General features: G+C 37.1%; 1 protein-coding gene across 1 annotated transcript in view; it reads left to right on the top strand.

The window, feature by feature from the left end:
* The window catches only part of LOC130213711 (exostosin-1), a 638,782-nt gene that overhangs the window by 517,534 nt on the left and 95,095 nt on the right, over nucleotides 1-26,153 (top strand). The window contains exons 4-6 of the mRNA XM_056445469.1: nucleotides 2,361-2,468; nucleotides 8,925-9,044; nucleotides 21,741-21,873. Coding sequence (XP_056301444.1) covers nucleotides 2,361-2,468; nucleotides 8,925-9,044; nucleotides 21,741-21,873 — 361 coding nt within the window. The remainder of the gene's footprint in view (nucleotides 1-2,360; nucleotides 2,469-8,924; nucleotides 9,045-21,740; nucleotides 21,874-26,153) is intronic.

Here is a 26,153-nt window from a genome sequence, read left to right as displayed (position 1 = left end):
AAGGATGTACCATAACAACATGTTTAGATTATAAAATAAGAAAAAAGCATAGTACATTAAACGTGTGTACATCTGAAACTGATCACTGACAGAAAAAAAATAAATAAATAAATAATATATATATATATATATATATATATATATATATATATATATATATATATATATATATATATATATATATACATACATTGTAATGTGAATGGGATGCTAACAGAGGTGCGGCTCCAAATGCAGGTTTATTGACAATGGTCAGGCAAGCAACGGTCACAATCAGGAGCAAACAGATGTATGTAGGCAAATCCAGAGTCGTAGTCGTATACACAGGCAGATGGTCAAAAGGCAGGCAGCAAGGGTCAAAAACACGGCAAGGCATGGCCAGGAAAACACATCGTAATGTTCACAATACTGTACAGCAAGACTCAGCAGTGAGGGTGTCAGAGTGAGCTGTACATATGTGAGTGTAATAAGTTCATGAGCAGCTTCAGCTATGTGAGTCTTATCAATGAGAAACTGGAACAGGTTTGAGTGTGCAGTGCATGACTGGATCTTGTAGTCCATATAATGGCAGATTTGTAGTTCTATGTGATCTGCGTGTTAACCAGCGATCTGCCAGGATTAGATCGCTGGTGATTCGGACATATATAGTACTTAATTTAATCTGTGAATAAACATTCTTTCCTATCATTCAGACCTGCAACTTTTTTCAAAAATGTTGGGAGAGGAGCAATTGATTGGTTAAGTAATGTTGGGATTTGAAACAGATAATGTCAACAGGTGATTGTAATTATGATTCGGTACAAAAGCAGCATCCAAGATCTAGTCCTTTAGGAGCAAATTTGGGCTGAGGATCACCAGTTTGCCAACAAATATATTATGTTCCTTAAAGAAAGATCGGGAGAAATTTGGATCTTTCACCTAAGCTGAACTTCTGTGATTCCCGATCCCTCAGGTGGCACTGAATCGTCATTCAAATAAACGATGTCACCACATGGGTTCATGACTAATTTGGCAACCCTTTTTCAAGTACCACAATACATAGTAACATCCACAAATGTAAGTGAAAACTGTGTAAAAGGAAGCCCTATGTTAACAGTGTTCAGAAGCACTGTCAACTTCTCTGGACTTGGAGGCTACTGGGATGCACCATCACACAGTGATAATGTGTACTGTGGTCAGATGAATCAGTATTTCAGATATTTATTGGGAGGAATGGACGCCATGTGCTCTTGACCAAACAACAAAAGGATCATCCAGACTGTTTCCAGCAACAAGTCCAAAAGCCAGGGTCTGTCATGGTATGGGGTTGTGCCAGTGCCCTTGGCAAAGGTAACTTGCACTTCTGTGATGGCATCAATAATGCTGAAAAGTACATAGAGATTTTGAAGCACAATATGCTGCCTTTGTTTCAAGGGACACCCAAACATTTCAACAAGACAATGCAAAACCACATTCTGCACACATTACAAAGTACATGCTGTGGAGGAAGAGGATGCAGGCATTTGACTGGCCTGTCTACAGTCTTGACCTGTCTTCAATAGAGAATGTGTGGCGCATTAAGAAATGTAAAATGTGACAACGAAGACCTCGTACTATTGCCCACCATAAGACTTGTTTGCAGGAGGAATGGCACAAAATTTCACCTGAAACATTTCATCACTTGGTGTCTTCAGTCCCAAAATGTCTTTTAAGTGTTGTGAAAAGGAATGGCAACATTACAAAGTGATAAATGGTTTACTGTTCCAACGTTTTTTAAAATGTGTTGCAAAACCAAAATTGAAATACATGTTTACTAAAAAACAAAATAAAAATCATGAGGGACACATTAAATCATGTGCTGTTTTATTGTCTGCTACGAAATACAAATCAAAGTACATTTAGAAATCACTACTACTTTCGACAATCCAAGTTATGTTATTCCGTGATAACAGAACACTCCAAACCTATTCTAACAAAACACAAACTATCCTAATTAAGAATCAAAGTGAATAACCAAATATCAAATAATTAGAGAAAGAAAAATATAATAATTCCTAACAAGATAAGCATTCATTTTATTTACTTTACTTACTTTACTTTGAATCAGTGCAGAAAATGTTGACAATTTGGCCAATGTTTTGTCAAAAAAAAAACTTTCAATTAGACCCTTAAAAATTTCCAAACTGTCTGCATCGTCATGAGGCAAATGTGACAGAAAAAAAGTCCACAGAGAAAATTGTTTCAAGGTGTCAGTGTACATTTTGACAACAGTTTATTGATTGAAATAAACACTGTGAAAGTGTTGTACAGTTGTTGGTGGTGGTTGTGTAGAGGACTGAGGATTTGATATGGCTGTGTGTATGTGTGTGTGTGTTTTGCAGGCAGCCTGTATTCCTGTGCTGCTGAGTAATGGATGGGAGCTGCCCTTTTCAGAGGTCATTGACTGGAGTAAAGCTGCCATCATTGGAGATGAGCGATTATTGCTGCAGGTACACACACACTCATTGCACCATCAATGCACAATCCCCTTGAGACCTTTAACAAATGTATGACCATAGCCATCTTCATAATACTGTGATCATATAATGAGGCCACATTTCTATACAACTTTAGATGTTTACCTCCCTAATATTTCCTCTTTAAAGCAGACTGAAAATCCTGCTTTGTTCAACATTTTTCTAAAGTGACCATTGGTGCTTTGGGAGGCTTAATTAAATGCTGCTGAAATTCTCTTGATATATAGAGTCATTAATCCCCGGATGTTTTAAGACTCTTAAGTGTTATTAAAAAAGCACTTTCCCTGAGCTCATAATTAATCAAGCCAATTCCACATTTCCCCCAAATAAAGAAGAAATGATTATATCTTCACATTTTTTGCATGACACAATTAATTAGGTCTCTTCTGACTTTTAAAAAGATTTGACTTTTACAGTTTTTCCTGCAGCACAACGATGCAGTAATGAATGATGTTTTTACACTTGCACATATGCACGCAATTTGCCAACTACTGTACTATTTTATTACCAAGGGATAGTTCAATTATTATGCACATTATAAATGTGGTTATAAGTCAAGAATACAGCATTTGTAGCTGCAGTTATAAACTGCTTACTAAAATTTATTCAATTTTTTCAATTCAATTCAATTCACCTTTATTTGTATAGCGCTTATACAATGTAGATTGTGTCAAAGCAGCTTCACATAAAAGGTAACAGTAAATAGGAACAGTGTAGTTCAGTTTGTAGTGTTTAAGTTCAGTTCAGTTTAGCTCAGTTCAGTGTGGTTTAATAATCACTACTGAGAGTCCAAATACTGAAGAACAAATCCAACAATGCGCAGCTCAACAGATCCCGAACCATGGAAGCCAGTGGCGACAGCGGAGAGGGAAAAAAAACTTCACTAAAGGCGGAAGTGAAGAAAAAAAACCTTGAGAGAAACCAGGCTCAGTTGGGCACGATCATTTTAATTTCTCCGCTGGCCAAACGTCTTGTGCAGAGCTGCAGTCTTAGTGGCGGAGGCTGGAAGCTGGCCTCAGCGAAGACTCGTCTGTCTCTGGAGCGTCACAGGAATCAGTCTCATGTTCTCCACTCTTCCATGACCATCACAGTAGCTGCTCAGGATTCGGCCAGGTCCAGGATATAAAAAACCTTGGGATCATCTCGTCGTTGGTCTTGGATCGAATCAGTGACTCTGCATAGTCTGAGGGCCTCGAGAAGAGTATCCCCAGGTGGAAATGGAGAATAAAGAAAACAATTAGCGTAGCTGATGTTCACAGTGTATATCAACAAGATGCATAATCTGATGCATAAAAGTGGTGCACTAAGTGTATGCTTTACTGAACAGATAGGTCTTTAATCTAGTTTTGAATTGGGAGAGTGTGTCTGAGCCTCGGACGTTATCAGGAAGGCTATTCCAGAGTTTAGAAGCTATAAATGAGAAGGCTCGACCTCCTTTACTCGACTTTGCTATTCTAGGTACTACCAGAAGCCCTGAGTTTTGAGACCTTAGAGAGCGAGTTGGATTGTAGCGAGACAGAAGATTGGTTAGATAAACAGGAGCTAGATTATTTAAAGCTTTATATGTAAGAAGCAATATTTTAAATTCAATACGAAACTTAACAGGCAGCCAGTGTAGGGAGGATAAAATTGGGGTGATGTGATCAAATTTTCTAGACCTGGTAGGAACTCTGGCAGCTGCATTTTGTACTAATTGAAGTTTGTTAATAGAGGATGCTGGGCAGCCAGCAAACAGAGCATTACAGTAGTCCAGCCTAGAAGTCATAAAAGCATGGACTAGCTTTTCTGCATCTGAGATAGATGGAATACTTCGTAACTTAGCGATATTTCTCAGATGAAAGAAAGCAGTTTTTGTGACATGGGATATATGATTTTTAAAAGTTAAATTGCTGTCTAATATGACACCCAGATCTTTTATAGTAGAGCTAACGCTAACTTTGTATCCCTCTAATTGTAGGTCAAGTTGTGAGATCTGCTGTGTACAGGATTTAGGCCCAATAAGTAATAATTCTGTTTTGTCTGAGTTTAAGAGAAGATAATTGTTGGTCATCCAGTCTTTAACATCTTTAATACACTCAGTTAGCTTGGACAGATTAGACGTCTCGTCAGGTTTGGTTGAAATATATAATTGAGTATCATCTGCATAGCAGTGAAAGCTGATCCCATGTCTTCTAATAATGTCTCCCAGGGGTAGCATGTATATTGTAAACAGCAAAGGGCCTAAAACTGATCCTTGAGGCACCGCGTATTTTACTGGGCTGACTTGTGAAGGCTGTCCATTAATATTCACAAACTGGTAACGGTCGGATAAGTATGACTTGAACCATTGTAGGGCATGTCCCTGGACACCTGTAGACTTTAAGCGATTAATAAGGATACCATGGTCAATGGTGTCAAATGCCGCACTAAGATCGAGTAGAACTAATAGCGAGATGCACCCTTGGTCAGCAGCTAAGAGTAAATCGTTGGTTATTTTCACTAATGCAGTTTCTGTACTGTGATGAGCTCTGAAACCTGACTGAAACACTTCAAAAACATTGTTCGTCTGCAGAAAGGAGCATAATTGAGCAGAAACAACTTTTTCTAGTATTTTAGATATAAATGGAAGGTTTGAAATAGGCCTATAATTAGCTAAGTTGCTGGGTTCCAGTTGTGGTTTCTTAATAATAGGTTTAATAACAGCTAACTTGTAAGGATTTGGAACATGGCCTAAAGATAAAGAAGAGTTGATAATGTTAAGAAGAGGTTCTCCTATAACAGGTAGCAATTCTTTCAGTAACTTTGTTGGAATTGGGTCCAATATACACGTAGCTGATTTAGAGCTATTTATAATTTTGTCTAGCTCTTCCTGTTCTATGATTTTAAAGCACTGTAGGTTATTTAGATTCAGTGGCGTGTTTACTGGATCTGAAGTATAAGGCGGTGCAGAAAGTTTAATATCTCCTATTTTCTGTCTAAAGCCTTCTATTTTATCACTGAAAAAATTCATGAAGTCATCACTACTAATTTGCGGTGGAACGTTTTGTTCCAAAGATGACCGATTATTTGTTAATTTAGCAATGGTGTTAAATAAGAATCTAGGATTGTTATGATTATTTTCTATCAGTTTGCGGAGGTGCTCAGCCCTGGCAGATTTTAAAGCCCTCCTATAGCTGGACATACTGTCTTTGTATGCAATTCTAAAGACTTCTAAATTAGTTTTTTTTTCCATTTACGTTCCAGGGCACGGGTTGCTGTTTTGAGAGCGCGGGTATGACTATTGTACCATGGTGTAGTTTTATTCTCTCTAGCCTTTTTTAGTTTGATGGGTGCCACAGTATTTAGAGTGCTACTAAAGATGGCATCCATACTGCTGGTTACTACATAAAGGTCATTTGCGTTTGCGGGTGCATTTCGAAGTAGAGAAAGATCAGGTAAGTTATTTATAAATTCATCTTTAGTAAATGGAACAATAGTTCTACTAGGGCGATATATCAGAGAGGATCTGCTAATTTCAGGTAAACACAGCTTATATAGTAAGAGGTAGTGGTCTGTAATATCATCACTTTGTGGTATAATGTCTACATCAATGACCTCAATTCCATAAGACAGAATTAGATCTAGTGTATGCTTTAGGCGATGGGTTGGACCAATAACATTTTGCTTTGTTTATTATTAATGTAGAGTTAATGCTTAACAAATGACGAATTCACTATTCGATAATGCTTAATAAATGGTTCATAGTGTGTAGTTATTATAATGTGTTGCCAAAATTGTTTAGATAAAACTGGATTTAAAAGTGGGAGATTTATACGTATAAGCGCCAGCATTGGTCAATGTTAACCGCTATAAACCAGTGACTTTACTTTCAATTTCACTCACTGAATCAATGATTATAATAAATCAAAGGCGTTTTTTAGAGGTATTAGAACCACAAAATGCCATAAATGATGGAGAGTCTTGGGAAATAAGTTAAGCATTGGGGTTGCATCAGTATCTGATGGCTCATCTGACAGCTGATCCAGAGCTTCTGAGACACAATGCATGATTAAATTTAAATGTTTTAGCCTACTCATGAATGTTCAAACTTTATTGGTGTTGTTCTGCTTAAATAATCTTGTTATCCTGCAATAATCATTCCATGAATCTAGCCACTTCTTGTTAATACAGTGGCATAGAACAGTGAAATAACAGTGAAAAATTAACACTACGGGGCAATATGATGCCAACAAATTGTGTTTCTTTTTCAGACTAATGATATTTACAGGGACACATTATCTATGAATAAAGAATTATTTTGGTGCAGTTCTTTGTAAAACACCAAATTAATACCACAAAGAGTCGAGCAGAGCTATTACAGATGTATCTAGATCTACCACAAAATGTCGAGCAGAGCTGTTACAGATGTATCTAGGTGTATCTACTGTAGGTCTACCACAAAGAGTTCAGCAGAGCTGGTCCAGCTATATCTAGACCTACTACAAAGAGTCCAGCAGAGCTGCTACAGATGTATCTAGATTACCTCAAAGAGTTGAGCAGAGCTGCTACAGATGTATCTAGATTACCTCAAAGAGTTGAGCAGAGCTGCTACAGATGTATCTAGATTACCTCAAAGAGTTGAGCAGAGCTGCTACAGATGTATCTAGATTACCTCAAAGAGTCGAGCGGAGCTGCTACAGATGTATATAGATCTACCACAAAGAGTCCAGCAGAGCTGGTACAGATTTATCTAGATCTATCTTCTACCCAGAGATGTATAGTAAAGAAGTAGAACAACTTCACTTCTGTACTTGAGTATTAAAAGGCTGTATCTGTACTCTACTGGAGTATTGTTTTTTCTCCTACTTCCACTTTTACTTCAGTACATATTTTCGATGAGTTTAATACTTTTACTCCGATAGATTTTTTATGTGCTGCATAGTTACTCATTACTAGGGATGTCAAAATTATTGATATCGGTTCAGTAATAGATCATAACCGGTTATTACGTACTGACGTCATTTATCTCCTACGCGTGACAGAACACTATAGCGAAGGAGGCGAGGGCGACTAAATAACGCTCTAACTACAATCAAGGCAGCACAGCACATGAGCCGCTATTTCACTACTAGGGAGAAATGCTGTAAAACTCCATCTCTGCCTCTCTCTCTCTCTATCTAATTATGTATGGAAAGCTTCGTTAATGCACCGAATTGATGGCATGATAATCGTAATTCGTAATAAATCATTATAATCGTAATAAATCGTAACCGAACCAAACCGTGAGACCAGTGTAGATTCACACCCCTACTCGTTACGATTATAGACCTTTTTCTGTTCTAATGCGTGGAGGGCGCCATAGTGACCAGCGTCTTCCCGTTGAATGTTTAGAGCTTCCGTTTACAGCGTTTAAAATGGTAATTTGCTATCCGAAAATGGGTTTCAGTAGCGTTTTGAGTGGGTTACAGAGTGTTTTTGGTGAAACACAACTTTGAAAGGTGTGTGTTAAAGCTGTTATAATCTGTCAGATCTGTGATTCAAGCGCGAGAGAAAAACAGTATCGTAAGCCATGTTTCTTTTCGTTCTGCTTAATCACGTGCCCCAAAAAAGATGCTTAAAATAAACAAAACAATATGATGTCTTTTGTCTGCTTTCTTTAATAACTACATTACACAATACTTGTACTTTTACTTTCAGTACTTGAGTAGTAAATTTTTAAATAAACTACTTGCAATACTTAAGTACAAAAAATGTTGAATACTTTAGTACTTCCACTTAAGTATGGTGCTTAAAGAGCACTTCAACTTCTACTCAAGTCACTTTTTGAAAGAGCACATGTACTTTTACTTAAGTCTGGGTCTCTAGTACTTAATACAACTCTGCATCTACCTAAGAGTTAAGCAGAGCTGGTACAGGTGTATCTAGATCTATCTAGATTTACCACAATGAGTTGAGTAAAGCTGTTATGGATGTACAATATCGATGTATCTAGATTTAAAGACTCGAGCAGAGCTGGTTTGGTTTGAGGGGTAAGGGTTTGTAAACAGTTTAATTACAAATGTAATTACAGAAATTAATGACAGATGTAATTACATTCAAATATTAATCAAGGATAAGTCCAATGTAAAAGCATGTATACATGTACTGTACATAATAAGGATGTTGTAACAAAAAAAGTAATTCCAATGTAAGTACAGATTAGTTAAGGCCATCTAATATAAAATGGACCAAAAAAGTAATCACATGATCTTTTTTTATATTATTTTTGCTCCAAAATTCAATGTTCCATGTGTTTCATGTGTTCCAAAAATGTTCACATCCAATTTAGTTTTATTTGACAAGATCCTATGTAAGAGTGTGAAAAACTCACTCCAGGGTTTGTCAAAATCCAGACCCACTAAAGAATGCTTGACTATGCAAACGCACAGTACAGTACATCTGAAAGCAGATCTCGCTCTGCCTCTCTTTCAGGTTCCATCTATCACCAGGTCTGTGGGCTCTGACAGGATCCTGGCACTGCGGCAGCAGACACAGTTCCTGTGGGACGCCTACTTCTCCTCCGTCACCAAGATAGTCTTAACCACATTAGAGGTTAGTCCTCCGTTCCAGCAGAATGAGATGTGCTGCGTCCAAATGAGTCAGAGTGGGGGAAATGTGTGAACAAGCGACTGCCAGCTGGTTGATGGCACTTGAACAGTGTTTTTCACTTAAATGACAAAAATAACAATTCTGTCATCATTTACTCACTCTAATGTCTAGGAGATCTGTGAATTATGTGGAAATGTGGACAGGATTAATGCTGAATAGGAATTTGTTGTATACTGTATAATGTTAAGAAGTATGGCTTTCATTTATAATTGATAAATTGTGATTGGTTATTAAACAAAAATAGGTGTTTATACTCCAAAAAATACTTTTGCTGCTTGTTCAAACTACTTATTTAAAATGAGTTGAAACAACATAATTCTCAAGGTTTTTAGGGACAACTTAATTGTTTTATGTTTAATCGTGTTAAATTTGTAAAAATGATTATGTTAACTTAATCAATTTGTGTTGGGACAAAATGAATGAACTGTGTGGAACCTAGTATTTTATATAGTGTAATTAGTGCTAGCCTCCACACAATCTCTCCATGTTGTCCTAATGCAAATCAATTTGACTTAATCTTTTTTTTTTTTACAATTTTAAGTGGATTGAACATTAAACCATTCAACTGTTATTTTAAATAAACAATTAGAACAAGCAGAAAAAAAATATTTTTTTGTGTGCATGTTCAGTGTGCCTGTGTAAATAAATGATTTTGTTTTGAGTCCCATATACACACTGTTAATCATTTCTGTAGAATATACAGTAACTTACTGGCAGAAGTTTGCCAGTAACTTACTGTAAATCAATTAAAACAAAAATGCTGTATTTACATTTACATATACAGTAATTTTCACATTGCAAATTTAAAATCCAGTACTGCATTGCTTTCCTACAGTAAAAAAACAGTTCATACTACAGTTAAATACTGTGTAATTTACAAAATATCAGAGGACATGAACTTCATCTGCTGCTCTGAGAATTGTTTTACCAGCAGCATTTTGGTATATATATATATATATATATATATATATATATATATATATATATATATATATATATATATATATATATATATATATATATATATATATATATATATATATATATATAATCTGAAACGGTATGATATATATCATAAGAAAGGGATTTAACTTATATTTTTTGTAATCATTAAATTACAAGAAATATTGCTACAGAATTACATTGTACAATAGATTTTATGTTAACACTTTAAAATAAGCTTCCATTAGTTCATGTATTTGCTAACATCGGATGCATACTTCAGAACCTCGTAGTAGGTCATCTGGTTACTTATCGCATACTGCTTTTCAAATTCGATTAATTTTGGACATACTACCCAGCTAGTATGCGTTTTTAGCGTACTATATAGTATGAAAGTATGAGATTTCAGCACATCAGAGTCATGACATCTTTTTTCATTCATAGTTATAATTCTTCTGTCTAAGTAATTCACAAAGTTAATGCTGATTGTGTTTTTCTTTGTGCAAGCTTTGCTATGCCTCTATCTTTCTCTTTATCACCCTCACTGATTTCTTCTTCTCTCTATCTCTCTTCGTCTCTGACATCTTCTATTTTCTTCAAAAGCTTTCATCAAGAGTTGCTGTCGCCCATAAGAAGATGATACCTGCCATGATCAAACGCACTCAGACCTCTCCAACACACACACACACACAAACACACACACACACATAAAAAAAAATGCAGACAGATTTACACAAACACTCACGCACTCGTCTCTTTGAGAAGTTTCTCCTGGGTACAGGCCTGTCTTGGTCAGCTAGATGGAGCGGAAAGTTTGTGCCTTGTTTCTGAATCTCTTCATCTCAGGAAGGTGTTGGACAAGTCTTTTAATAACAGACCCAGGCTGAGGCGTCACCGGCAGAAATATGACTGACTATAAATGTGTTCAGAAAGCAGACAGAGGAGAACAGTATTTCTGCCTGCTTCACCAACATGGCCACAGTGATCAGGAACAGAGATAAAAATGTAATTCTTTTAACTGAGACCAGGGTACCCAAACTCGGTCCTGGAGGGCTTGTGTCCTGCATAGTTTGGCTCCAACGACCTTCAACACGCCCACCTGGAAGTTTCTAGTATACCTAGAAGGAGCTTGATTAGCTGGTTTGTGTGTGTTTAATTGGGGTTAGAACTAAAATTTGCAGGACATCAGCCCACCAGGAACGAGTTTGGGCATCCCTGGATTAGAGTAAAGTATAGAAAGTGAAATAAAAATGGAAAAACACCAGCCAATGAAATATATTATTCCAGTAATGAAGTACGTTTGAACTATTAAATAATGATCAAAATATTATTTGTACCTCATTTTGAACTGGATTTATTTAGTTACACTCAAAAAAATATTTTTTTGGTCATTTAAACTACTTATTTAAAATGAGATGAAACAACACAATTCTTGAGATTTCATTGGGACAACTTTTTTTTTTTTTTTTGTTCAAACCACATATATTTGTTAAAAGTGTTATACTAACTTAATTGATTTGTGTTGGGTCAACATAAAGGAATTGTGTGGAACCCTGCATTTTTGTTACAGTGTAGTAAACTGGAGACACATTCTGCCCAGATCTGTCAAGGTTGGTGGAAGGGAAAGGAGTGAGGACTTTGCAGAACTAAACAGGTTTTATTCATATTAATGACAAAAGAAAACAACCCAGAGGAGGAAAACACTAGCAAAAAGCAAAACTGGACTGGGCTGGCAAGGCAAGACATGACACAACATGACATGACATGACACGAATACATAAGGAAGCTTTAAAGGAGAGCAAATTAACAAACAAACAGGTGAATGGAGTAAACTAATGATGGGATAAGAAGGTAGGAGGGACTAGACAATAGACAGGAGAGCACATGACACAAAGAGAAAACAAAGAGCCTTGTGCTCTCCATACCTGCCAACAATTTGTTGTTCCCGAAAGTCTCCTGTATTTCAGACTCATCTCTCTCCACCCTTCCGTTTTGTTATTTCTCCCGGAAAACTCCCGGTCCATTATACAGTCACTAAAACCACAAACATCACCATGCAGACCAGCGCCAAGCATAGACTCAATCATTTAAATCAGAGAATCATTAAGTGGAGACTTGCTCTGACCAGATCATTTGCATCAGTGAATCATTTACTGGAGATTAGGGCTGCATTCCACTCATCTTCCCTAAGCACTTTGCCTCAGGGAATTCCCACCACCATTTTGAAGAGCATTCCCATTCACCAATTGGATGAGGGAAGTTTACATAGACTCAGTTTGGACATTGAGTCTACTTCATATGTACACTTAAGACCTCTCAAAATGTAAAAGAATTAATATGACATAACTGCAGCATGTATTCGCATTGCATAGCAGTTCAATAGTAGCGATGAACTTCATTGATTCAGTTCTTACCTCTAAAATAGGTCATTCAGAGTGTCTTGAAGAGGTGAAGTGTCCAAGCTAGATGTGGGGTGCCTCAGGGCTCTGTTCTAGGGCTGCTTCTCCATCTACATGACTTCACTTGGGTCTGTCATTCAGAAACATGGTTATTCCTACCATTCCTATGCAGATAACACCCAACTAATCTTTCAATTCAGCTGGACAACCTGACAATTATTGCACAAATATCAGCATCTATCATCTTTAACCCAACTTTTCTGAAACTGAACTGCTAATACTAGCTTCCCCAAAAATTATCCACAATATCACCATAGAGCTGGGCACTCGGACCATCACTCCATCAAGGACCATCTGAAACCTAGGAGTAGTTCTTGATGAACAATTGAAAATCACTGACCACATTGCTGCAGTCACTCCATTGTATAGACTGCAAATTCGCTCTACATCAGGAAGATCAGACCCTTATTAACAGAACATGCTGCTTAACTATTTGTTCAGGGTCTTGTCCTGTCCAGGCTGGACTTCTGCAATGTATACTTGGCTGACCTCCTATCCAAACAACACCATAAAACCTCTGCAGCTAATCCAGAATGCACTGAATCTGCACTGGTTGCTAATTACTGCTTGCATTAAACTCGAGGCGCTGTCGTTTGCCTACAATACAACCACTTGCTTTGCACCCCTTGACCTGAATCCTTTACTTCAGGCTTGCATGCCCAGCAGAGATCTGTGCTCTGCTACCAAACGTTGCTTTAGGGTTCTATCCCATATGGGCACAAAATCAGAAGGACTTTCACCTTTAACATCTTATCCAACTTTAACATCCCATCCAACACATGCATCTTTAAAAGACGTCTTTAGACATTTGTTTCAACAATTAACTGGTTAACAATAGCACTTATTAGTTATTCCTTTACTTTTTTCACTGTAAAAAGTAATAATCACACTTAAACTTTTTATTACATTTATATATCGCTCTTCTATCAAGACCTGAAGTGCTATTATTGCCCTGTGTACAGTACGTTGCTTTTGGATAAAACTGCCTGCTAACTGTCTAAAATGCTGTTATGCTTATGGTGTTTCAGTTAAACCCATTTCAGATGCCTGCCAGAAGTGGAAGATTGTTACAGACAGAGAAAGTTACTGAGGGAAGGGCATAGAAATTTGAGCGACCTTGCTCTGACTAACTGTAGGGTTGTTATGACTGGATCATTTTAATCAGCAAATAGGTAACTAGAGATTCACTCTTATGACTTGCTCTGACCAGATCATTTGATTGCCTTAAGACTGAATCATTTAAATGAGGGAAAAACTTGTTTATATAAATATTATATACCAAAACGACTATTTCACACTCCTAACGGTAAACATTTGTACTTTTTTACAATTTGTCAACTGTACATAAAACCGCATTAATACCTAAAACTTAATGTCATGCTTAATATCCTTGCAAGTTAAATTTAAAGGTCAAAATTATTAGCCCCTAATTCAATTAAGACATACTGTAATTTAACATTGAACTAATAGTAGGTCATTTTGACCGTTCATATAAGACTGTACTCGATAAAATTTTTGTTTACATTCTTATTTTATTAAAGTCATTACCCTAATAATGCAATCTTTTTTGTAATTTAGTCTATGATTGTGTACGGTATGAGTTACTAGACCACCCCTAAAAGACTGCCTCACTTTTTCTGGCAAGCGGGAGATCAATTCTTTTTTTTTTTTTTTTTTTTGCTTTTTGCAAAAATGTTGCTTTTTAAAGTTTGAAAAGACATGTCTGAAGTAGTGCTAGGCAACAGAGGCATGCATATTCAAAGACATGGTCAATTTGACTTTTGTGGCCATTCAAGAATTTTTATTTATTTATTTATTTATTTATTTATTTATTTATTTATTTATTTATTTATTTATTTATTTATTTATTTATTTATTCATTCATTCATTCATTCATTATTATTTTCTTTTATAAAATAGCAATGTTAGAATGAAATGTACACAACTTTAAGTAAAGTCAGGGTAGCATACCATAGTTATATGGGTTTTATTTTAAGAAAGTTATAAAATGACAAAATGTATCAATACTGTTAAGAAGGTTAAAAAAAACTGCATACTTCATGTTACAGTTATGATTTACCATACTAACTTTAGTGACCTCAATACTTGGTACACAATACACAAAAAAGGTTGCAATGTTTTCTTTTTTTAATTCATTTAATGAATTCCCTATGTAATTAAACAGCAAGTTATCACACCTAACAACAAAAGTAACAATAAAACAGTGTAAACACAATTAGAAACCAGTAAAAATAGGCTTGGTTGGAAACACCAATATCATAAAATTGAGTATAAGATGGTCATGTCATGTCATGTCATATAAAATATACTTTCAGAAATGTGTCCAAAATCACTTTCTAAAAGGGTAGTTCACCCATAAATAAAAATTCTGCCATTATATATTCACACTTTACTTGTGTACCGGATGACACTGGACAATGGAGATGAGGATCCATTTGCAGTTTATTAAATAGCCCCTATTTTGCGTTATAAAAAGTCATATTTTGGTTTTGGAGTCTCCACCAACAGGCTGATATGCATGCAAGGTCAAAAAACACTTTCATTGTCTTAAAATATGCATTTATTTTTAGCTGATTATCCCAGCGGCTCTCATATGATTCGTTCAGCAATACATTTATCCCCAAACCCATCCTTAAAGTGATGCTAATCTGCGCTGATTGGTTCAATGACCCGATCTGTTGTGATTGGTCAACTGCATTCAGCGAGAGACAGAGAGAAATGCCTACCACGGCTATGAAGTAGCAGAGAGTATGTAAGAGCCCAATGCAGGAGCGCAAAAAAGCAATGCAGTTAAAGACCAATAATAGGGGTTCTTTAATAGGAGTAGTCAAGCAGTCAACGGTCAAGACAGGAGCAAACAGAAGCATTCAGGAAATCCAGAATTGTAGTCAAGAAACAGACAACTGGTCGGGACAAGCGGCGAAAACAACAAAAACAGTAAAATAAGGCAAAGGGTCAAAACACGGCTAGACAAGAAAAGAAAACAATTTGTGATGTTGCAATAACAACTCTCAGCAAAGTCTGTGTGTGTGTGTGTGTGTGTGTGTGGGTGTGGGTGTGGGTGTGTGTGTGTGTGTGTGTGTGTGTGCGTGCGTGTGCGTGTGTGTGTGTGTGTGTGTGTGTGTGTGTGTGTGTGTGCTGTTTATATGGTCCATCTGATTAGTCCATCATGAGCTTCCAGCTGTGTGAGTGCAATCAGGAAGAGAACTGGAACTGGTGTGTGTGAGGTGCATAATGGGATTTGTAGTTCAGCAATCTGCATTTGCTAGATCACTAAGAACAGATTATTTAGAAAATTGTTGCAATCTAGTAACCATTGACTTAATAGTATTTGTTTTTTCTACTATGTGCACTCAAAAAAATATTTAGGCCTAACAAATAAGATTTATGTATTGTGATTGCATATAACATTTCCATTCAATTAAACTAATAAACATAATGTGATTGATATTTTGGGGTATTACGGTGGCGCCGGGGGTAGCATTATCACCTCACAGCAAGAAGGTCACTGGTTGGAGCCTCGGCTGGGTCAGTTGGCATTTCTTTGTGGAGTGTGCATGTTCTCCCTGTGTTGGTGTGGGTTTCCTCTGAGTCCAAAGACATGTGCCATAGGTGAATTGGGTAAGCTAACTTGTCTGTAGTCTATGTCTGTGAATGAGTGTGTATGGATGTTTCCCAGTGATGGGTTGCAGCTGAAAGGGCATCCACGGCATAAAACGTGCTGAATAAATTGGCAGTTTATTCTGCTGTGGCGACCCCAGATTAATAAAGGGACTAAGCCGAAAAGAAAATGAATGAATAAATTATATTTTGTTAGTTAAACATAAATGAAACAAATAAGAACAAGATTTAATCTTAAAATATTAATAAATCCAATGTGTTTTAAATACTTATTAATTAATCTATTGTTGTAGTATGGAGCTGTGTTAATGTTGCCCCTAAATATTAAGTAAAATAATCTCAATAGTAAACCAATAGAATTCAACTAATTTGATATGGCTTGTTCTTTAGCTAGATATATTTATGCCATATTCATATCTTTTAACTTATTATATCCAACAGATAGATAGATAGATACTGTAGATAGATAGATAGATAGATAGATAGATAGATAGATAGATAGATAGATAGATAGATAGATAGATAGATAGATAGATAGATAGATAGATAGATACATACATACATACATACATACATACATACATACATACATACATACATACATACATCTTTTGGAAGCTGTTTGGAAAGAACTGTGTGTAGTTATAGTGTGTCCACAGTCATATTGGGGTGATGTAAGCACAATAAGTCTCTTTTTTTTCCTGACGTTAAAATAGGATCCAAATGCCTCCCATTTTGAGACCCACTGCAACGTGATGTAGGAGTACAGTTTCCCTGCCCACGGAATTGATTGACAGCCGCGTATTATAATTTTTCTGTAGTAACGCTTATGATCATAGCCACAAGACAGGATGTGTGCAAAGCAACTGGGATTAAAAGTCTGTTCAGCTCTCTGTGATCATCAGTCATCATCAAATGTGATAAAGGATGAGTTTTACAAGTTTAAAATGTTTTTAAAACAGTGCATGTTTGTAATAAAGTAAGTTAAAGATGGTAAAATTGCTGTAATTCATTACCACAGCTGCTTGTCAGTAGTATAATAAAATAGGACGCTTCAATCCCGGTTTGTTGATGTTAAATCAGGTTTATTTTATACATTAACATAACAGATATCCATACAGCAGTGTATGTTAATGTGTATTCTGTCACATTTGCTGTGCAAGAACAGTGCAAAGATAAATGCGTGCACTGTGTGTGCATGAACATTGTAACGACATTGTGTGTGACTCATCGTTGCAGAAAGTCTTGAATTAACTTTTTAAGTTTTTACTGTAGTATTTCTCACAAACATTACGCAAGATCTGCTTCCTTTATGTCTGTTATTGTGCTGTTTGTCTGATGCAGCAGGAGATAGAGACACACTCTCAGGCACATGAGAATGGTGGACAGGGAGAACTAGCTCATTTGCATTAAAGGCACAGGCAACAAAAACAGCTACAGTGTGTAACTCTGAAAACTCTGACACATTCTGGAGACACAAAAGTCTAATCTTAAATCTTGAAAAAAAAAGGGGGGGGATAGGTGCTTTAAAACCCTTTAAAACTCAAGGGTGATTACATTATGGCAACATTTTTGGATGTACTATACTTTTTACAGCATATTTGTGCAGAAATATTTGTACTACCTCTAAAATCGACAACCCCACTTTACTCCATAGACTGATGATTAATACTTCAATGAGAAGTTCCCAGTGTTGACAAACTATGTAATAAGCCCTCCGATACCCCATGCATGAGTCCTGTGTGTTTGGACGCAGCTACAAATGCATCCTAATTAACCACATAGATCAAATAGCCTCTCCATGGACATGAACATATGCCATGTTAAATTCATTTCTCTGCTCCACAACAGATCCACGCGATGTGTGGATCTGACAAAACCACTAGACTTCCCGTACCACACATTAAAACACCAGCATGTAAAGGTGCAGAGATACGTAAACACACACACACACATCCTGCTTGATACCGGGAGTCTTTAATTAGAGTGTAGTTGATCCTAATTGGCTTGTGCATTTGTAGACTCTCTGGAGAGACAGAACCGGTGGAGCTCAATGGAGAAGCACTCAAGAACACGGGTGTATATGTGTGTGTGTGTGTAGTTATTTTTGGTTTAAAGATCGTACGCACCCTGTTGTGATGGGGTGAAGCAGATTGTGATTAATTAGTCTTGTGATAAAATGAGATTAATGTGTTTAATTTGAATAATTAGGCCTGTGTGTGCGTACTGTTGAGAAGGTTGTCTTGGGGCTTCATCTGAAGACTGATAGGGACGGTTGACCACGCTGATTTGTATTTTTGATGAATATTAGCTATTAAACTTGCTTTGTACCAGATCTAGTTTGAGGAGGTGAACCAATCGAAAATTGTTTCATATGATTCAAAACCTTTGAGATTTAAAAAAAAAATCACGAAAAAAGTTGGAGGTTATATGAGTGAAGGACATTGACCTTTCATTAGAAAGGTTTAATTGGTATTTTCTGTTCATCTTGCTTCTGGAAATCTGTGTGAAATCTAAATTGACAATGTTTGTTTGCTAGCGCACATTGTTATTCTTTAGGTGAAGTTAATCCACAAAAGAAGCTTGTTTTGGTAATCTTCTATCAAAATCTGACTATTTGCCTCCACGTTTGGAGTGGCGGTTCTTCTCTACTCTTATTAATAAGACTGTACGTTGATCCTCAACTTCGTTGTCACAAAACTTCCTGGTTACAATGCCCCTTTCAATATTAGTTTGCTAACTTAGTTAGGGGCTGAACGACTTTTTAGAGATTTTCAGAAATCTACTTTTATGTTATTAAATTAGGGTCAACATTGATTTTTCACTAGTGATGTCATCAATAAAACACAAGGTGCAAATATTTTGCAACATGGGATATCCGAGGTAAATAGGATAGCCTGAGCTTTCTTTAGAACATGATTTTGGTAAATTACCATTGGACTAGTTTGGTTAAAACTGATGATCGTGCCTGCCACCTTCACAATTACATTAATGGGATGGCCGTTGAGCCTGTCTCATCCTTCAAGTTTCTGGGGACCCACATCTCTAAGGACCTTTCCTGGACCACCAACACCTCCAGCCTGGTCAAGAAGGCTCACCAGCGCCTATTCTTCTTGAGGCAACTAAAGAAAAACCAGCTTTCATCAGCTGTCTTGGTGAACTTCTACCGATGCACAATAGAAAGCATCCTGACCAACTGCGTCACGGTCTGGTATGGAAGCTGCTCTGTTGCTTAGCGTAAGGCACTGCAGCGGGTGGTAAAAACTGCCCAACGCATCACAGGGACTACACTGCCAGCCATAGAGGACATCCAGAAGAAACACTGTCTGCGCCGAGCACGCAGTATTCTTAAGGACACCTCTCACCCTGCTCACAGACTGTTTTCTCTCCTGCCTTCCGGCAGGCGCTTCAGGCTCCTCCGGACAAAAACCAGCAGTCTGAGGAACAGCTTTTTCCCCAGAGCTGTCTTCCTTTTGAACTCTGCCCCTCACTGACTCTTTTGCCCCCCCAATACACCCCCCACACTCCTCTAACTTATACTCCTCACAATCACTGCACTATTTAACATTTGCACATTTAAAGTTTGCACATATTCATTCACTTATTTGAACTGGACATACCCACTGCACATGGACATTAGTAATTATGTTTATCTATCTGCACACTTCTGCTATTAATAGTATCCTGTACATATATTCATTTATTGTAAATCTGTTCATAGCTAATACAACCTGGATATAATGTTCATAGTACATCCATCTGTAAATATTACCATAATTTTTCTATAACTGCACTTTATAACTTATACCTATATCCTGCACTTGCTGCTATTGCACTGCTGGTTAGACCTAAACTGCATTTCGTTGCCTTGTACTTGTACATGTTTAATGACAATAATGTTGAATCTAATCTAATCTAAATAAGGCTACTCAGCCTGTTCTTATTTGACAAACTCAGATTACCCTGCTGAAAAATCCAGCTTAAACCAGCCTAGGCTGGTTGGCTGGTTTTAGCTGGTTGACCAGCCTGGTTTTAGAGGGGTTTTGTCCATTTGACCAGCTAAATCTAGCTAAAACCAGCTTGACCAGCCTGGTTTAAGCTGGACATAGCTGGTTTTGGCTGGGCTCCTAACCTGGCTAGGCTGGTCAAGCTGGTTTTAGCTGGTCATTTTCCAGCCTGACCAGCTAAGACCAGGCTGAAAATGGCTGGAAACCAGCCTGAAAATGGCCAAAAACTCTCTAAAACCAGGCTGGTCAACCAGCTAAAACCAGCCAACCAGCCTAGGCTGGTTTAAGCTGTTTTTTTCAGTAGGGTACCGTACCAAGCTACAATGCAGAAAGATAAAACGGATTCAATAAATTGTTTGTAAAGCAGTGTCATCATAGTGGTACAAAACCGAAACGATTTCCTTGAACTTTGATATGAAGTTGAAAAATGATATGATGAATGATAAATAAACAGTTAATAGTTTGAAAATCTATTTTTAAAGTGTATTTCCCGTTTCCATTTTAATTGTATTCATTAGAAGTTACTCTTTTGTTATGACCTGTAGTGTCATGTCTTAATCAACAAATGAAGTGGATCAAAAAAGTTCATCAAAATTATCCCAGGACAAGAACGGGTGTTTTGGTTTTACATCAACTTTGAAGAAAGGTTTTGATCCACTTCCAAAACTGTATGATACTGTATAATAGCTGGTATACTATGCATATTATAAATTGGGTGATCAGAGGGGTGTTAAATGGCCTAAATCAAATAAAATGAAGTCATTTTAGCATGCCAAAATGAAATTGGAGCATATTAAATGTGTTTTCCTAGCAGCACTTTGCAGCCCCATTGTTCTTCTGATTGGTTCACTGCTTTAGAATTGACATTGCCAACATAGGCTCATTCTGAAATCATAGCCCTAAATACATTTCTGGAGATCACGAATTATGTAGCCCGAAGTACGTATGGCTGCATTTCATCTTTAAAACGAACGATGGGGGGGGGGGGGGGGGGGGGGTTATGACGCCATTCCATTTCGCACTTACCAGCTGACCGCTTACCTCCATGTGGACAGCTTTTCCAGCTGTTACCAGTTTGTCCAGTACGTTGGTGGACTTAAGACACAGAGAGGAGTTGACTGTGACCACGGGGTTCGACTGTGGCGTAGAACGGTTCCAGAAAGCACGTAAGACAAAACAAAAGCCAAAAAATAAAATAAACAAGTAAATAACAAGGTGAGAAAGTGGTAAAATCTGAAAATGAGATAAAATCTGGCTTTTTTTTCTAGATTGGTTTTGAAAAAATTGTCGATTGGGTTTAGGGAAGGGTCCCTGGGTCAGTCGATCAGTCAGTTAGTCAGTCAGTCGGTTGACAGCTGCCTCTGGTGGATTTACGTGAGAAGAGCAGGCGCGAATAGCACTTGCGAGAGATTCTTGAGGTCTCAAAAAGCATTCCACAGTGGCCTCTGGTGGATTCGCAAAAACAAAAACTGCAAAAAACATACCTCCTGGGACATATTTGGCACTCTCCAGAAATTTATATAGGGTTACGTTTTCAGAATGAGCATGAGTTGGACAAATATTAATTATGTGTTTGAATGTTTTCGCAGATTATCCATGACCGGATACGAACGCACATGTCAAGGAGCAGACAGATGTGGAACTCTCTGCCTGGAGGACTCTACGCACTTCCAGAGTTTTCCAGCGATCTCTCCCTCTTCCCCTTCTACTACTCCACACTCGGTGAGTCTCCACACCACCTTCAGCTCGATGCCGTAAAACTTTGTTGCAGCGAAAATGAAATCATAACTCAGAAAGATGCTGCTTTCCCTCCAAGCAGTGTGTGTCTGTTTATGTGTTCATGCAGTGTGTTCAGTATATTCCTTTTTCAGCATGGCCCGTGTGTGTTTTCATACACATATAGGGGTCTGTAACGGATTTGTCCCTGGGCTTCACGTGTCAGCAGTAAATCTGTATTGCGGGAGTGATAGATGGTCTATACTCTGCTGTCACAGGCGTTGTTAGTCTCACTTTCCATAATTTTGATGACAGGGCAGTTTAGACTCCCTGTCTGCGGCCATAACTTGAGAGAACTTCACTGCGCCGTGATATACAGCGTGATTCACTCAGCTGGGGCAACACCATAAATCCAGCTACCTGCGATACATGCTGTTTATTAGGCAATGAGAAATCATCCAGCATGGCCCATGGATTGCGTCAGTGGTTTGCTGTGTCCCTGTCTTCCTGGATGTGGCATGCACGATAGTGCCATTTTTGATTGTATATTTTAAATGTAATTTTTTTTTCTTGATGCATCATGGTACACTGTAAAAAAAATCTGTTAATTAACAGTTTCCTTATTTTGGGATTCACTGGTGTTTATTTATGCTTATGAACTGCATCATGTGCACTTTGATTTATGCTCTGTCAACTTTTGATTTTGATAATTCAAATATAGTGCATAAGACACTATACAAGTCTTTAAAATGACAGGAAAAGTATCAGCAGTTTATTACAAGGTTTTGTAGCATAATTTACAACAACCTAGAGAGTTTACACACACCAGCCACTTTTTTAGGTATACCAGTCCAACTGCTTGTTAACGCACTGGTCCAAGCTGATAGAAAGGCAACAGTAACTCAAATAACCACTCGTTACAATAGAGGTATGCAGAAGAGCAACTCTGAATGCACAACACATCCAACCTTGAGGCAGATGGGCTACAGCAGCAGAAGACCACAACTAGGTGCCACTCCTGTCAGCTAAGAACAGGAAACTGAGGCTACAATTCCCAAATACTCACCAAAATTGGACAAAAGAAGACTGGAAAAACATTGCCTGGTCTGATGAGTCTCGATTTCTGCTGCAACATTCGGATGGTAGGGTCAGAATTTGCCATAAACAACATAAAAGCATGGATCCATCCTGCCTTGTATCAACAGTTCAGGCTGGTGGTGGTGGTGTAATAGTGTGGGGGATATTTTCTTGGTACACATTGGACCCATTAGTACCAATTGAGCATCGTGTCAACACCACAGCCTACCAGAGTATTGTTGTTGATCATGTCCATTCGTTTATGACCACAGTGTACCCATCTTCTAATGGTTACTTTCAGCAGGATAATGTGACATGTGTTTAAGTGCGAATCATCTCAGACTGGTTTCTTGAACATGATAATGAGTTAGCCTCCACAGCCACCAGATCTCAATCCAATAGTGCACCTTTGGGGTGTGGTGGAATGGGAGATTTGTAAAATTTGATCAAACAAAAACACAAAACAGACAACCCATAACTGTCATGATTGCCATCAATCTATGTTGAGAGATCGCTGGTGAACTACAGACCCATAATGAACTACAATCCCCTACATTTCGCTTTGCACATACAGGACTCCATTTTCATTAATCACACACACAGCTGAAACCCGTTATCACGAATTGTTTGGACTATAAATACATCTTAAGTATGTGAGTTCATTACGGAGTCTTTGTATGTCAAATGGATGTTATGTTGATGTTCCAGAGTCTTGTTTGAGTTTTGTTTGTTTTTTCTGTTTGTTTATTTGATACTTTGTAAGACTTCATGAAGACCGTATCATTAAAACTGCACTTGAATCCTACCTTTTGTCCTCGTCTCATCATCGCCCCGTGACAATAACTAGAACACAGAAAACAGGAAAGGTAACGTAATGAAGTAAAGCAAAACACGAGACAAAAATCCACATGCAACTAAAGATACAAGATAAAAGGCTTAATTAGACAGAACTGTAAATGACCAGGGTGTCATGGTGGTGCAGTGGGTAGCACAATTACCTCACACAATTGACCTCGGCTGGGTCAGTTGGTATTTCTGTGTGAAGTTTGCATGTTCTCCCCGTTTTCGCGTGGGTTTCCTACTGGTGCTCCGGTTTCCAAAGACATGCTAAAGGTGAATTGAATAAGCTACATTGTCTGTAGTGTATGAGTGTGAATGGGTGTGTGGGAATGTTTCCCAGTACTGGGTTGAAGCTGGAAGGCCATCCGCTGCGTGAAACATGTGCTGGATTAGTTGGCAGTTCATTCCGCTGTGGCAACCCCAGATAAATAAAGGGACTAAGCCGAAAAGAAAACGAATGAATGAATGTAAATGACCAAACTGCTAAAATCAGTAATATGATCAAGAGTTATGGGAGATGAAGTCCAGACAATAGCATACAACAAGTGTCCTCTGTGGCCTCTAATGTCACTTTTTCAAACATTTTTGGCATAAAAAGCTGTTGGAGAAAAGATCAAACGGTAACACTTTATTATAACTACACACTATGAATAATCTATTAAGTATTAACAAATAGTTCGTTCATTATCTGTTAAGCATTAACTCTACATTAACAGATGTTAGTAAGTTTATAACTGCAGATATAATTGCTCTGTTCTTGACTTCTAAGCACATATATAATTTGCTTAATGATTGTCTTTTCATTCATTCATTCATTTTCTTTTTGGCTTAGTCCCGTTATTAATCCGGGGTAGCCACAGCAGAATGAATCGCCAACTTATCCAGTGTGTTTTAACGCAGCGTATGCCCTTCCAGCTGCAACCCATTACTGGGAAACATCCATACACACTCATTCCCACACATACACTACAGACAATTTAGCCTACCCAATTCATCTGTACCGCATGTCATTGGACTGTGGGGGAAACCGGAGCACCCGGAGAAAACCCACGCGGACGCAGGGAGAACATGCAAACTCCACACAGAAATGCTAACTGACCCAGCCGAGGCTCGAAAAAGCGACTTTGTTGCTGTGAGGCGACAGCACTACCTACTACGCCACTGTGTCGCCCCCTGTCTTTTCATACTTTGTTAATTTTTTAAAAATTACTAAGTTAAGTATTGCATCATTTACAAACCAGTTACTTGAGAGAAGTTACTGGATTTTAAAGATTATTTAGAATGCACAAGTAAATGATTGATAAACTATTCAAATTTATGTTTATATATCTTATTATTCAGGATATTAATATTTAATTTGTTTGTTAATAAATGCTTTATTAACTCAACTTCCTCCAGTTTTGTGACCTTATCTAAAGTGAGGACTATTCATGCTTTATAATTCCCTTATAACTGACAATTAAAGGCTCAGTTATATTATAAGCAGGAAAATAGAAAATAAATGACTTTCTTAATTTCTATTAATTTGAAGATACACAAATAAAGCTGTATCAAATTAAAAATAAATCTTTGCATTGTTAACTAAAATAAAATTTGCCGTTTAAACATCGCTAAACAACAATGCAATGTTGTATCATAATATATTGTTAAATTATTTTATTTTTGTTTTATCCAGTTTTATTATTTATATTTTGGCTATCATGTTATTCAACAATGTTTAAACTTTACATTAATTTTACTTTTTAGATAAGATTGCAAAGATGTTTTGTTCATTTGATACTGAGCCTTTAATTGTCATTTATTAGGGACTTATAAAGCATAAATAGTCCTCACTTTAGATTAAGTCACAAAACTGCATGAAGTTGACTTAATAAAGCATTTATTAATATACAATTTAACTATTAGTATATGCCTGAATAATAATATATAAATTGTTATTTGAATAGTTTATTAATAATTTACTAACTCATTCTGAATGATCTTAAAAACCCCAAGTACTCTTAAATACAAATGATTTGTAAATATTGCAATACCTAATTTAGTCATGAAAAATTAATAAGTAACAAAGTATGAAAGAACAATTATTAAGCACATTTTAAATGTGATTTTAAGTAAAGAATAGAGCATTTGTATCTGCAGTTATAAACTGTTTACTTACATCTATTAATGTAGAGTTAATGCTTAAAATATAATGAATTAACTTTTTTTCACGCTATTTAAACACAGTAAATAGATAAAAATGTAACATTGGTTTTGAATATTAATATTATTTTTAACTTTTCAATTTACTTAATGTAATTAATGTACTTAATTTTGGACAATAGAGTACACACTTTTACAACAAAGCTACGACTGAGTGTGGAATCATG

Source organism: Danio aesculapii, chromosome 20 (genome assembly GCF_903798145.1).
Source record: "Danio aesculapii chromosome 20, fDanAes4.1, whole genome shotgun sequence".
Lineage (NCBI taxonomy): Eukaryota > Metazoa > Chordata > Actinopteri > Cypriniformes > Danionidae > Danio > Danio aesculapii.
The sequence above is the reverse complement of the archived record's forward strand: the minus strand, read 5'-3'. Positions and strand labels throughout refer to the sequence as shown.